The following is a 14,016-nucleotide window of genomic DNA, read 5'->3' on the forward strand; positions in this document are numbered from 1 at the left end:
GTTGGCGCTGGTAATAATCGGCGCAGCCTTTCTGCCAAAATTTTCAGAACTGATGTAACGGATCTCTACTTCCGTTTGTTCGTTCCTGGACCGGAATGTCCATACAGAAATGTGAACAAGAGCCTAAAGGAAGCAAAGTGCCGTTCTGTGCCGATCTGATCTGTGCCACGTTTTAACAAAATATTCGCTCGGTGCATCATGAAGTGTAAAGGTCGTACTGTCATGGCGGCAGGCGGCGCCACTACACAAAATAGGGACACGATGGAGGGAAAGTCGCCTGCTCTGAACGTCCCCTATAAGCCGGACACGAGACCCAGCCGGTCCGTGCTGTACAAACTGTCCAAGCATGCGATGTATTTATTTATGTGCCGATCGCACAAAGTAATCACATACACAAGACTCCCAAGAACCGGGCTTCTACTGTATCTCCTCTCCTGTTGCTGTGGAAACCTAGAAGTGCGTAATTAGGGTTTTATGTAAGTTCCTTAGTGGAAGAAAAGAAAAAAATATATATCGTATACGGGAAAAAAAAACAAATTAAGAATGCTTTCAAAAATAGAAATATTTATAGATAGTTTTTTTTTTACAAAAAAATGACAGAACAAAAAAGAAATCTAATTCCCATCAATATTTGTTAGCGCCTGTCCGCCTCCTCCAACCTACAAGGTAATTGTCACTTGTGTAGGAGCTCGGTAGGAGGTTGTTCCAAACACCTTGGAGGACCGACCCCAGATCTCTGGATGTCACTTGTGCAAATCCTTCTGTCTCTGGATGATATTGAGGACCTGATCACTTCCAGGACTCCTTTTTTTTTTTTTTTTTTTTTTTTTTTTTAATTTTTCTTTTTTCCCCTCTGGAGATATTTAATGACCTCAGCTGAATATTTTGGGTTTTATTGCCCCCTCCACTGGTACTGATTTGCTAATTTAAATAAACATTTCCGACAATTACTGTGAAAATCGGAGTCACACAAGGAGCGCGGGTTCCGGCAACTGTTCCTGCGTATTAAAAATAATAGCTTGTGATTTGTCACATTAATCAGTTGAATAATTCCTTTAATTGCCGCTGTGGAGGTGACGGGGGAGCGTGCGTGGCGGAGTATTTTGTGGACGTCTGCAGGCTTGTGCTCGTTGTTTCTCACAGTCTAGTTATAATGGAGCTAAGCTCTTCCCAACCAAAAGAACGGAAGGATCAGGGTTCAGTAAAAGTGCAGCCAGGCAAGTGCCGGTCACGGTTTGGTTATTTGTGCAAGTTTTAAAATTGTTTTCTGCTCGGCGACTTATAGGGAAATTTGTGTGATACAAATGTCTCCGTTCTCATAATTTTCATTGGGAGCGGGCAGGGGAAATCGCACCACTGCAGGGACCAGCGGGTGCACGGGGATATAATTTTGCAACGAGGACTACCAGGTGTACAACGTCACGCTACCGCAGGAGCCACTGCGCTCACGGTGATACTGCGTCACCACAAGGGCGACTGAGATTACCGTGATGCCGCGTCACTGCAGGGAACACAGATTACGGGGATGCCGCGTCACCACAGGGGCCACTGAGCTCATGGTGATACCGCGTCACTGCAGGGGCCACTGAGCTCATGGTGATACCGCGTCACTGCAGGGCCACTGAGCTCACGGTGATACCGCGTCACTGCAGGGGCCACTGAGCTCACGGGGATGCCGCGTCACCACAGGGGCCACTGAGTTCATGGTGATGCCGCATCACTGCCGGGGCCACTGAGCTCACAGGGATGCCGCATCACCGCAGGGGCCACTGAGCTCACAGGGATGCCGCATCACTGCAGGGGCCACTGAGCTCACAGGGATGCCGCGTCACCGCAGGGGCCACTGAGCTCACAGGGATTCCGCGTCACCGCAGGGAACACTGAGATTACGGTGATGCCGCGTCACCGCAGGGAACACTGAGATTACGGTGATGCCGCGTCACCGCAGGGAGCACTGAGATTACGGTGATGCCGCGTCACCGCAGGGAACACTGAGATCACGGTGATGCCGCGTCACCGCAGGGAACACTGAGATCACGGTGATGCCGCGTCACCGCGGGGAACACAGATTACGGTGATGCCGCGTCACCGCAGGGAACACTGAGATTACGGTGATGCCGCGTCACCGCAGGGAGCACTGAGATTACGGTGATGCCGCGTCACCGCAGGGAACACTGAGATTACGGTGATGCCGCGTCACCGCAGGGAACACTGAGATCACGGTGATGCCGCGTCACCGCAGGGAACACTGAGATCACGGTGATGCCGCGTCACCGCAGGGAGCACTGAGATTACGGTGATGCGGCGTCACCGCAGGGGCCACTGAGCTCACGGGGATTCCGCGTCACCGCAGGGAGCACTGAGCTCACGGGGATTCCGCGTCACCGCAGGGAGCACTGAGCTCACGGGGATTCCGCGTCACCGCAGGGAGCACTGAGCTCACGGGGATTCCGCGTCACCGCAGGGGCCACTGAGCTCACGTGGATTCCGCGTCACCGCAGGTAACACTGAGATTACGGTGATGCCGCGTCACCGCAGGTAACACTGAGATTACGGTGATGCCGCGTCACCGCAGGGAACACTGAGATTACGGTGATGCCGCGTCACCGCAGGGAACACTGAGATTACGGTGATGCCGCGTCACACCGCAGGGAACACTGAGATTACGGTGATGCCGCGTCACCGCAGGGAACACTGAGATTACGGTGATGCCGCGTCACCGCAGGGGCTACTGAGATTACGGTGATGCTGCGTCACCGCAGGGGCCACTGAGCTCATGGGTATGCCGCAGCACCACAGGGACCACCAGATGTCCACGGTGACCACATGTGCAAGTATAACACAGAAAATGTCATATTTCGGCTCCTTCTCCATCTTTCTTTTGCTTAACACAAAATTAAATGGTTTGTTGGATGTGAAGCTTTTCCTGCATATGCCGCATCTTCTTCAGTGGACCTGATCTCCCTTTCATACGTTGTTCTCTGTTGGCGTCACTCAGACTTTGCAGGAGGAGCTGAATTGCAGATTTTCTGCGTAGATTGTGAACCATAAAAAATTTGCAGCAAAAGTGCAGCCTAATCCCTGCGAATGTTACTCAAACCCCCAGTCGTGACACTGGACGGTGGCGCGCATCGACACGCGGGTGGTGATGTCACCGACTACCGAATAATGCCGCTTCCATCACTTAATTACACACATTGTAATCTGCCGGATCGGCGATGACGTGCACATCGGCTCCACTTCTGACAGATTCCGGCGGTGGGCTCTTGGTTACATTAATGGCTCCTTTCTCTCCTTCCTCTGGTTGATTATTTTGCTTGTTGAGTAAATGACAGGACGAGTCCCAACAACCAGCGGAAATGTAAAGGCAGGTAGTTTACATGCTGACAACGCCCAGCACGGATTGTGCTCTAATCCGGGAAAGACCGAGACTGACTGATGTCAGACAGGTAGAAACCTACCGTAAATCCTGCTCCGTCCTCACACAATGTCACACACACTGAAAGGCAAAATGCAAAAGTTCCAAAAAGTTTGCAAAAGTTTTTGTAACTTGAAAACACTATACAACTGCCTGGTGACAGATTTATTAAGCAACTTTTACATTTTTTTTTTGTTTGTTCTTGTTTTGTAGGCGCCATGCCAGCTCCTGAGCAGACTCCCATGATGGAAGAGGGGCTGCAAAAAGCCCACCAGGATGCTCCCTCCACCACAGGCGTGGAGCCAGAGTCCACAGCCACAAACATTTTGGCGTCTGTAAAAGAACAGGTGAGTGTGTGAAAAGTAAACTTCATGTATCGATTTAATGTTCTCGTCTCCTCCTGCCCGGATACGTCATGACCGTGGGTGGGACTCTCTGTTTTGAATAAGTCCTCAAGTCATAAAATGGATCTGTCGGACTAAACTGCTATGTCACTGTAAGGGTATGTTCACATGGAGTTTTTTTTTTTGTTTTTTCATTTGCTCCAAAAACCATGAGTGTTGATTGGCTAGTTTGTTTTGAAAACTATGCGAAAAGACTCCGTGTGAACCCTAAGGATGAATGTTTGTGTAACTTTCCAGTTACTCTTATTGTGTTCAGCCAAGGTCTTGCTTGTAACCTTTTCTGTGGTGTCTAAATGGGATTTTTTTTTTTTTTTTTTTTTTTTTTTTTATGAAGCCATGAGAATGTAACTTTACACAAGTGCAAAATAGGCGTGGCGCGCAAAGAAGAAGCGGCGCACGAAGAAGGCACGGCGTGGCACACAAATAAGGGGCAGCGTGCACTAGGATTTTGTCCATCACTAGCTGTTACTGAAAAAAGAAGGGCCCCCAACAAACTTTTTCCCACCCTACCAGACTGGACAGCCACAGTGTAGGTCGGTTATAGTTGGCCTCCTTTTCCTGACACCTTTGTTGCTCCCATCTCCCATCAGTGCTGCCACCCCAGCAAGACGTAAGAGTTGCAGGGGGTAAGGAACTTTTTAGCTGCACACCGCACCCTGAAACCTCAGGAGGGACTGTCCATAAGGGCATGATATCCTAATTCATCTGAATGGCTGCCATGTAAGACCACATTTCCCCGTCAGCCGGCTGACCACAGCTTTTCCCAGCAATATCTACTTTTTGCCAGGAACCGCTCAGGACAATCTGCAGATTCCTTTGGACAACAATGTTTTTCTCTTCCAATAGGATAATAAAAAAACATAGGTTTAGAAGCAAAAGTTAATGTTCTTTTATGAAAAAATATTGGATCTGAAGGGAAAAAAGGAGAAATATGCAGCACTCACCAATATAGCTGAAAAACTGTGCGCCTTTATTTCACATGAATTCCATCAATAGATATGTGGACATGCAGGACGTTAGAGGAATGCTAGGGGAGGGAGGTGCCGGACAACGGCCGTTTCGCGATTATTCGCTTTTACGGGTCCATTGTCCGGCACCTCCCTCCCCTAGCATTCCTCTAACGTCCTGCATGTCCACATATCTATTGATGGAATTCATGTGAAATAAAGACGCACAGTTTTTCACAGGGCTGTGGAGTCGGTAAGCCAAACCTGCGACTCCGACTCCTCAATTTCCCTTACACCGACTCCGACTCTGACTCCACGACTCCGACTCCCACACATATTGCTTATATTTAAGTGAAAAATTTATTGTAGTACAATGTGAACATCAGACATTTAATCATTTTTATGATCCAATAATCAAGATATTTAGATAGAACAGAATATATATTGGTGTACTACCCGGTTTTCATTCTTTTTGGTACAGATACGATATGGATAGACAGATATGGATAAATGGATAGATAGAGCAGATTTCTAATCTGCTTTTGCTATTGAAAACATTATCTATGATCTCAAAAACCTTTCAGGTGATGCAGTTTTTTAAAAAGATGATCAGCTTTTGCAGCTGAAAAACGTATCCTCAAAAAACACAGGAAAAACGCTGTGTGTGAATGTAGCCTTAGATCAGGAATATAACAGCCATTTATAGGACATTTCATAACTTTCCCAAACTCCTATGAAAAAATATTCAGCACATCCTGCATTGAATTACTGTACCCAATTTATTATATATTTTAGGAGTCGGAGTCGGTCCATTTTATACCGACTCCAACTCCGACTCCACCAAAATGAGCACCGACCACGACTCCGACTCCACAGCCCTGGTTTTTCAGCTATATTGGTGAGTGCTGCATATTTCTCCTTTTTTCGCTTCACATTGAAATATTCATGTTTTTTCATGCAAGCACCTCCATTTTTTGACTGAAATATATATACCGCAATACTTCAGCTAAATAGCTCCGTCTGTTAATGTGGTGATTTGTGTGCCCTAGTATGCCGTTCATCTGTTTGCTCTTTGCTGGGATCAAAAATATCGGATCGCCCGACAGCCCTGTCTTCTGACCTCCCAGGCACATGGGTGCTCTGCTGAGTGCTCATGCTCTTTCAAAGGGGAGAGAGGAGCGAGTTGCAGGAAGACGCTTGTGTCTGTGACCTGTCACCCAAGAAAACAACAAAATTAGTCGTTGAGATTGTAATTGCCGATCCTTCTGTACCCCAACATAGTTCGATTGTCAGGGGTCACCCGGATGGTCCGCCCCCCCCCAACTGTCCCCAATGCTGAGCCACACCCTACGCTATATCCTGCAGACAGCTGTAGAAGTGATAAGAAGCCAAGCGGACAATTTCCATCTATGCCAGAGAGTCAACAAAATGTGGCTAACCCGCCCCGGCAGTAGGACAATTTGTGTCTCATTATTTCTTGATAATGCCAAATAATTGGGCGTCGCGTCCTTCCTCGTGTCATTCTCTCTGTAGGCCTCTATGGCTCTTTAGGGTAACATCACTCCTTGGCAGTATGTTATTATGGATTTTTACCCCATAACTCATGTATTATAGGCCCTGCTGTGATATATTGATCGCCATGCGTCTGATCATGGATAAGGAGCCCGTGTGCCGGATGACCGTGGTTTTATTAATTTATAAATCAATCGAACAACATACACAACTGAGCGAGGAGATGGGATCTCCGGCCTTTACACTGAGCCATTCAGCTAGATGTGGCAGTGGGGGTCTCCTACAGTCAGCACGGAGGGGAGCTGATACATGAGGTGGGCGGTGGAGCTGACCTTGTATCTGGAGGGGCTTCTATGGGTCGACGTTGGCACCGACCCGGAGTGGAGATGCTGCAGAGTCGAGCTGTTCACGCCTTATTCCCAACCTATGGATCGATTGATCCCACAGAGAACAGAGATCATCCCTATTAGCCCTGATCTCAGGAACGTTAGTGAAGCCATATGTGGTGCGGATACTGTGTGAACAGCTCGTCTTGACTCTGCAGCATCTCCACCTCCTTGAGTGAAAAGACCTCACGAATATCTGGCTTGAGTGGGGCATTAAAACTTTTTAGAAAAGTGCATCCCAAAATAACGAAATAAGGTGGTGCCCCCACTGCTTCTCGGATCCAATGCCATGCCGCCGCTGCGTCCTCAGTGTTTGGGCTGCAGCAGTGATGTGCGCCGTCGACAGAATGTCACCACCGAGGCTGGAGGACCGGAGAGCTGGCGCTGGATCTGAGGAGGGGGAAGTCCTATCCCATTTTCTTAGTTTACAATACTGGAAACATTTGGGGTCCACTTTTTCTAACAGTGAAAAACCCTTAACTTATTTTTTTTTTTTGTAGCAACATGTCACTTGAGGAGAACAATAAGGTGGTGGTTCTTTGGGGTCAAAAACCTTCTGATGGGTTCCCTTTAACATTTTTTGTAAGATCGACATGATCTATTATCCAGACCATTTCACAGAACTCTGCAAGGAGACAATTTTTTTCTTTATGTAGAAGAATAGAAACATCAATTTTTGTTGATCTTGTTCCTCTAAATCCTCTTCCTCTTTGAAGAGACAATTTGCATAATTAGCATATTTCCCAGAGGAGCATTGCAGCTTTAAGTCTCCTCTTCTCGGCATGCTTAGCATGTCATTCTCCGCAAGGAAAAATGATACTTCTTGGATATTGGTCAGACGCCTCTCTCACAGCCAAGCCAGATCTCACACTTTGCACTGACGAGGGGCAGTACTCCGAAACACAGTGTCTGCAAATGGAGATTCTGGCTTGGCTTTTACCCTAAGTAATGTAACAAGGCTCGTTAAAGGGTCGACATTGACTTTTAGGAATGCTACTTCCAATAGGTGGCGCTAGAGTTCTAGTCCTCTTCCTCTCTGAAGAGACAATTTGCATAATTAGCATGTTTCTCCTTGGTAACAGACTACAAATGTGAAGGCAGATAATGTTGGTTCCTGGTCCGTTCCTGAGCCCAGGACTTTCATGTGACCACAAGACTTGGAATTACTCCTGTTTCTATTGAACAGAACTTGGATGATGTCATAGAATGCAATGGTGATGGAGTTCCGCAGTGACAGGGGAGTCTAGTTGCTGTTGATCAATTAATATGTGGCTTTATTACAGCCTCCTGACACTGAGGTGAGGAGTTATCAGCAAAAGTTGAACTTTCAAATTATTTCATGTCCCGATTGTTCCGGAGAGGACCTGATCACATCCGTGGACATCAGTGGCCTGCAGTAAAAGGGGGTTATTGGCCCTTCCGTGGTACAAATGGCTCTTCTTGTTTGGATAATTTTATATCAGCCCATTGTGACTCCGGGTCTTTGCCGTGTTGCACCTGATCTAATAATGACTCGACTGTTCCGGCTTCGTACAGCGGAGTCCGAGCTTCTGAAGGAGCAGATTCTCCCCAAACCCCATTGTGCTTTGTGGCAGCAGAATGATCTGCAGAATCGTGGGTTTGTTTTAGCCGACAGCACTAAGAAAACAAACTGAGCCTTCTGCCAAGTGGGAGTCTGGCGGTGGAAAAACTGTGGTTTGCTGGTATTCTTGGTCTTTCTCCCGCACAATGGTTTTAGTATCATTGCTATGAAAAGCTCGACTGTTCCTACAGAGGAGCGTAGCGCGGAACGAAGAATTGCCCGCTGTAACTGGAGGGAAGCGCTGCTGCGTTACATCACCAGTGCAGGAAAGCGCCGAACGGCTGGAATAATGGTCACACACATGTTCTGGATGCAGCTTGTAGCAACACTCATGGGGATGCTTCTTTAGGGAAAAAATGGGTTTTAGCTGTATACACTTTCCTTTTTTAGTTTTTTATTTATTTCACTAAATGTTAAAAAAAAAAAAATCATAATTTTCACACTTACCACAAGACCAAATTTAAGACACTTATTTGCTGTTGGTCACATGGTTTGGGTTCAGGAGGGGGAGGAGGTGAGCTGTGACATCACTCATTGTGAATAGTGGATCCTGTGTTATCTATTATATTATAGAGGTGTTATCTGTCATTGCACAGGAGGAGGAGGTGAGCTGTGAAATCACCTATTGTGACTGGTGTGTTATCTGCTGTATAGCGGTATTAACAATGGTTGCACAGGAGGAAGAGGAGGTATGCTGTGATATCATCTATTGTAAATAGTGGATCCTGTGTTATTTACTGTATATATACAGTAGGTGTTATCAATCAATCTATAGAAGAGGAGTAGGTGAGCTGTGACATCACCTATTGTGACTGGTGAATCCTGTTATCTACTGTATAGAGGTGTTAACAATGATTGTAAAGGAGGAAGAGGAGTTGAGCTGTGACATCACTTATTTTGATTGGATGGTGGATCCTTTGTGTTATCTACTGTTTATAGAGGTGTTATCAGTCATTGTACAGGAGGGGGAGGAGGTGAGCTGTGACATCACCTATTGTGACTGGTGAATCCTGTGTCATCTACTGTATAGAGGTGTTAACAATGATTTGTAAAGGAGGAAGAGGAGGTGAGCTGTGACATCACTTATTTTGATTGGATGATGGATCCTTTGTGTTATCTACTGTTTATAGAGGTGTTATCAGTCATTGTACAGGAGGAGGAGGAGGTGAGCTGTGATATCACCTATTGTGAATGGTGGATCCTGTTATTTACTGTATATAGATGGTATATAGACGTGCTATCAGTCATTGTAATCCTGCCTGTGATAATGAGACTATAAAAAAAATACATTTAACTTAAAAATCTGTTTTAAACAGTATTTTCTGGTGACTTATTGCCTTTGAAGGGGTTCTCGGCTTTGCGATATTGATGGCCTTTTCTTAGTGATCAATATCTGATCAATGGGAGTTCTGGGTATCGGCCCATCACCGAATATCTGTTCTCAACTCCGGCGACAGTTCGGTTCTGTGCCTGGCAGTGGTCTCTGCCCCGTTCGGAGCCGTGTCGTTCAGCTCCATTCCCGGTTTACACCTGCTGGGTGAGGGGCTTGGAAGGTCTCTGATCCCCACCAATCCTGTCCTGAGGCCAGGAGAACACTCAGAATGAACTCCTATTTCTCTGTCCAAATTGTTACATTTTCAGCATTTTGTCATGACTTTGCAGCTCCCCCAATTTGACCGCAACGTTGGGTGTGTGCGCAAGGGTCTGACCAAAAGTGGAAAAATCTGCAGCAAAATCCTCAGCGGCAAAAAAAATAAACGCTGCCTATATCATTGCAGAGACTCCGCTTTATAAAGTGTGAAATCCGCAGCGTAAATGGACGCTCTGCAAGTTTGATGTCCGCAGCGCTGATCCGTTTCTGGAGCAGATCTTGTCTGCAATGCCCGGATGAAATGTATTCAGACCAAAAACGTAATTTTTTTTCAAGATCACTGCTTGCGGTCATCAGTGGGATCCTTCCAGGTTTACTGGTCGTGTGTTCTGGACTCTCGGGTACATGGATGATTTTTGGGATCTATATGTCCGTCACATCACTAGGAGAGAGTTTTGTCTGTCTCGTAAAAGTTCCAATTATACACCAGCAAGCGGAGACCTGGAAAACTGTCCGAATTTGTTATATTACCTCTTACTATTTCGATATTAAATTACACACAGTGCTGTAACCGGTGGGATGTGATCCAGGAAAAGTCTTTTTTGGGGGGATTTGGATCCCTGTGTCGTTCACCTTGCTCTCTGTAGCGTTTCTTGTACTAGTATGTGTTTTTTATGGCAGTGATGATCTCCAACTACAAGTCTCAGCATGCTCTGACATTAGGATTTTGGGGTTGCAAATATTAGGTTACATCACTCCGTGGTAAGGAAACTTTTTAACATTTGAGATCCGGTTGGTTGGAGGAGAGTTCCCCTCGGACTTCCTGCAGAACGTCGCCGGGAGGAAGTAATTGGGTCATGTATCCGCACTGCGGCATTTTTACTTTCCAAATAAACTGAATGGTGGATTTTAAGCCGCAACGGGGAACTTTTATCCGATGTTGCAGGTTGGACGCCTGACCGCCGCACAATTCCTCCTCTAGGGGGCTGCCAAAAAAAAGTTCAGCAGAACGCTCAGCATCTCCATAGGTGAATCATGGCGCTGCGATGGGGCATGTGCACTGCCATAAAAGTGTTTTGTTCTGATTGATCTCGGACCCCCCCACCTTTGTAGGTAATGCATGGCGCAGCGATGAGCATGTCCACTGCCATAAACGTGCCCTATTCTGATCGATTTCGGACCCCCACCTCCATAGGTATCGCATGGCATGGCGGTCAGGCAAGTCCACTACCATAAAAGTGCCCTGTTCTGATTGATGTCGGACCCCCCACCTTTATAGGTATCGCGTGGCGGTCGGTCATGTCCACTGCCTTAACCCCTTCCCGACCCATGACGCCTACGTAGGCGTCATGAAAAGTCGTGCCCAAACGACCCATGATGCCCCCCCTGAGGGTTGGGTGGCCGGGGTCAATGAAAGGTCACTCTACCCGCACACAAAGGACCCTTTATGCTTCACCACAGGCGGGGTGGCTTAGCCCCCACGTGGCTACGATCGCTCTGATTCACTTTCAACAGCCAATCAGAGCGATAATATTTCATCAATGAAATTTGATGAAATATTACAATCCAGCCATGGCCGATGCTGCAGTAGCATCGGACATGGTTGGAGACACTAATTTAACCCCCCCCACACCGCCACGGACTGACAGCAGCGATGGGCCGCTGCTGTCACGATCTGCCCCCCTTCCTTCCGCTCCACCCCGATGTCCGATTCCCCCCCTCACCCTCCCCGGTACCTGTCATGTCCCGCCGTCCCTCCTGCATGGGCGCCGCCATCTTTGAAAATGGCGGGCGCATGCACAGTACAATTGTAATATTTCACCAATTAAATTAGGTGAAATATTACAATACATCCATGGCCGATGCTGCAATAGCATCGGCCATGGCTGGAGACAGCAATAAGACCCCCCCCACCCAACGACTGATGTCGCCGATCGGCTGCCGCCACCGACTGACGGCAGCGATCTGACGCCGCAGTCATCATCAGGTCCCTTCCCTCCGCTCCCCACAGCCTTGCGATTTCCCCCCCCCCACACCCACCGTCCCTGGTACCTCCTGTCCCTCTGGCCGTCCCGGTGTCCTGCGTCATGGGCGCCGCCATCTTGGAAAATGGCGACCGCATGCACAGTGCGCCGGCTGCAGATTCATTCATTTATTTTGATCACTATGAGAAACTCTCACAGTGATCAAAATAAAAAAAAAGTAAATAAACCCCCCCTTTATCATCCCCATAGGTAGGGACATATAATAAAATAAAGAAAATATTTTTATTTTTCCATTAGGGTTAGGGCTGGAATTAGGGTTAGAATTAGGGTTAGAGTTGGGATTAGGGTTAAGATTAGGGGTGGGTTGGGATTAGGGTTAGGCTTGTAGTTAGGTTTAAAGTTGGGATTAGGTGTGTGTTGGGGTTAGGGTTGTGGTTAGGATTATTAGCGTTGGGATTAGGGTTAGGGGTGTGTTGGGGTTAGGGTGGGAGTTAGAATTGAGGGGTTTCCACTGTTTAGGCACATCACGGGGTCTCCGAACGCGACATGTCGCCACCATTTATTCCAGCCAATTTTGCGTTTAAAAAGTCAAACAGCGCTCCCTCCATTCTGAGCCCCGACGTGTGCACAAACAGTGGTTTACCCCCACATATGGGGTATCAGCGTACTCAGGAAAAATTGCACAACAACTTTTGGGGTCCAATTTCTCCTGTTAGCCTTGTGAAAATAAATAGTGTGCTAAAAAATCATTTTTGAGGAAAAAAAATATTTTTTTATTTTCTCTGCTCTAAGTTATAAACTTCTGTGAAGCACTTGGGGGTTCAAAGTGCTCACCACACATCTAGATAAGTTCCTTCGGGGGTCTAGTTTCCAAAATGGGGTCAGTTGTAGGGGAGCTCCAATGTTTAGGCGCACAGGGGCTCTCCAAAGGCAACATGGTGTCCGCTAACGATTGGAGCTAATTTTCCATTCAAAAAGTCAAATGGCGCTCCTTCCCTTCTGAGCCCTGCCGTGCGCCCCAACAGTGGTTTATGAACACATATGAGGTATTGGTGTACTCAGAAGAAATTGCCCAACAAATTTTAGGATCCATTTTATCCTGTTACCCATGTGAAAATGAAAAAAAAATGCTAAAAAATTTTTGTTGGAAAAATTAAAATGTCCATTTTTTCTTCCACATTGCTTTAGTCCCTGTGAAACACCTGAAGAGTTAATAATCTTCTTGAATGTAGTTTTGAGCAACTTGAGGGGTGCAGTTTTTAGAATGGTGTCACTTTTGGGTATTTTCTGCCATATAGACCCCTCAAAGTGACTTCAAATGTGAGGTGGTCCCTAAAAAAAAATGGTTTTGTAAATTTCGTTGTAAAAATTAGAAATCGCTGGTCAACTTTTAACCCTTAGAACTTCCTAACAAAAAATAATTTTGTTTCCAAAATTGTGCTGATGTAAAGTAGACATGTGGGAAATGTTATTTATTAACTATTTTGTGTCAGATAATTCTCTGGTTTAACAGAATAAAAATTCAAAATTTGAAAATTGTGACATTTTCAAAATTTTCGCCAAATTTCCATTTTTTTCACGAATAAACGCAAAAATTATCAGCCTCAATTTACCACTAACATGAATCCTAATATGTCACGAAAAAACAATCTCAGAATTGCTAGGATCCGTTGAAGCGTTCCTGAGTTATTACCTCATAAAGGGACACTGGTCAGAATTGCAAAAAATGGCCAGGTCATTAAGGTCAAAATAGGCTGGGTCATGAAGGGGTTAAAAGTGCCCTTTTCGATCTCTGACCCCCACCTCCATAGGTAATACACATGGCGCGGCTGTCGGGCACGTCCACTACCATAAAAGTGCCCTGTTCTGATTGATGTCGGACCTCCCACCTCCGTAGGTATCGCATGGCGTGGCGGGCGGTCATGTCCACTGCCATAAGTGCCCTGTTCTGATCGATCTCGGACCCCCACCTTTGTAGGTAACGCATGGCGGGGCGGTCGGGCATGTCCACTGCCATAAGTGCCCTGTTCTGATCGATCTCGGACCCCCACCTTTGTAGGTAACGCATGGCGGGGCGGTCGGGCATGTCCACTGCCATAAGTGCCCTGTTCTGATCGATCTCGGACCCCCACCTTTGTAGGTAACGCATGGCGGGGCGGTCGGGCATGTCCACTGCCATAAGTGCCCTGTT

At 46.8% G+C, this 14,016-nt stretch overlaps 1 protein-coding gene across 6 annotated transcripts in view; it reads left to right on the forward strand.

Moving 5' to 3' along the window:
• PKP4 (plakophilin 4) overlaps nucleotides 1-14,016 on the forward strand; it is a 256,389-nt gene that overhangs the window by 73,966 nt on the left and 168,407 nt on the right. For 5 of the 6 annotated variants that reach the window (XM_073545665.1, XM_073545662.1, XM_073545664.1 and 2 more), the window contains exon 2: nucleotides 3,632-3,765. In XM_073545665.1, coding sequence (XP_073401766.1) covers nucleotides 3,637-3,765 — 129 coding nt within the window. In that variant the 5' untranslated portion in view covers nucleotides 3,632-3,636. Of the gene's footprint in view, nucleotides 1-3,629; nucleotides 3,766-14,016 lie in introns of those variants that run through there. The other variant, XM_073545667.1, reaches the window with a different exon arrangement.

This window comes from Dendrobates tinctorius, unplaced genomic scaffold (assembly GCF_039654945.1).
Source record: "Dendrobates tinctorius isolate UK_male_01 unplaced genomic scaffold, ASM3965494v1 ptg000143l, whole genome shotgun sequence".
NCBI lineage: Eukaryota > Metazoa > Chordata > Amphibia > Anura > Dendrobatidae > Dendrobates > Dendrobates tinctorius.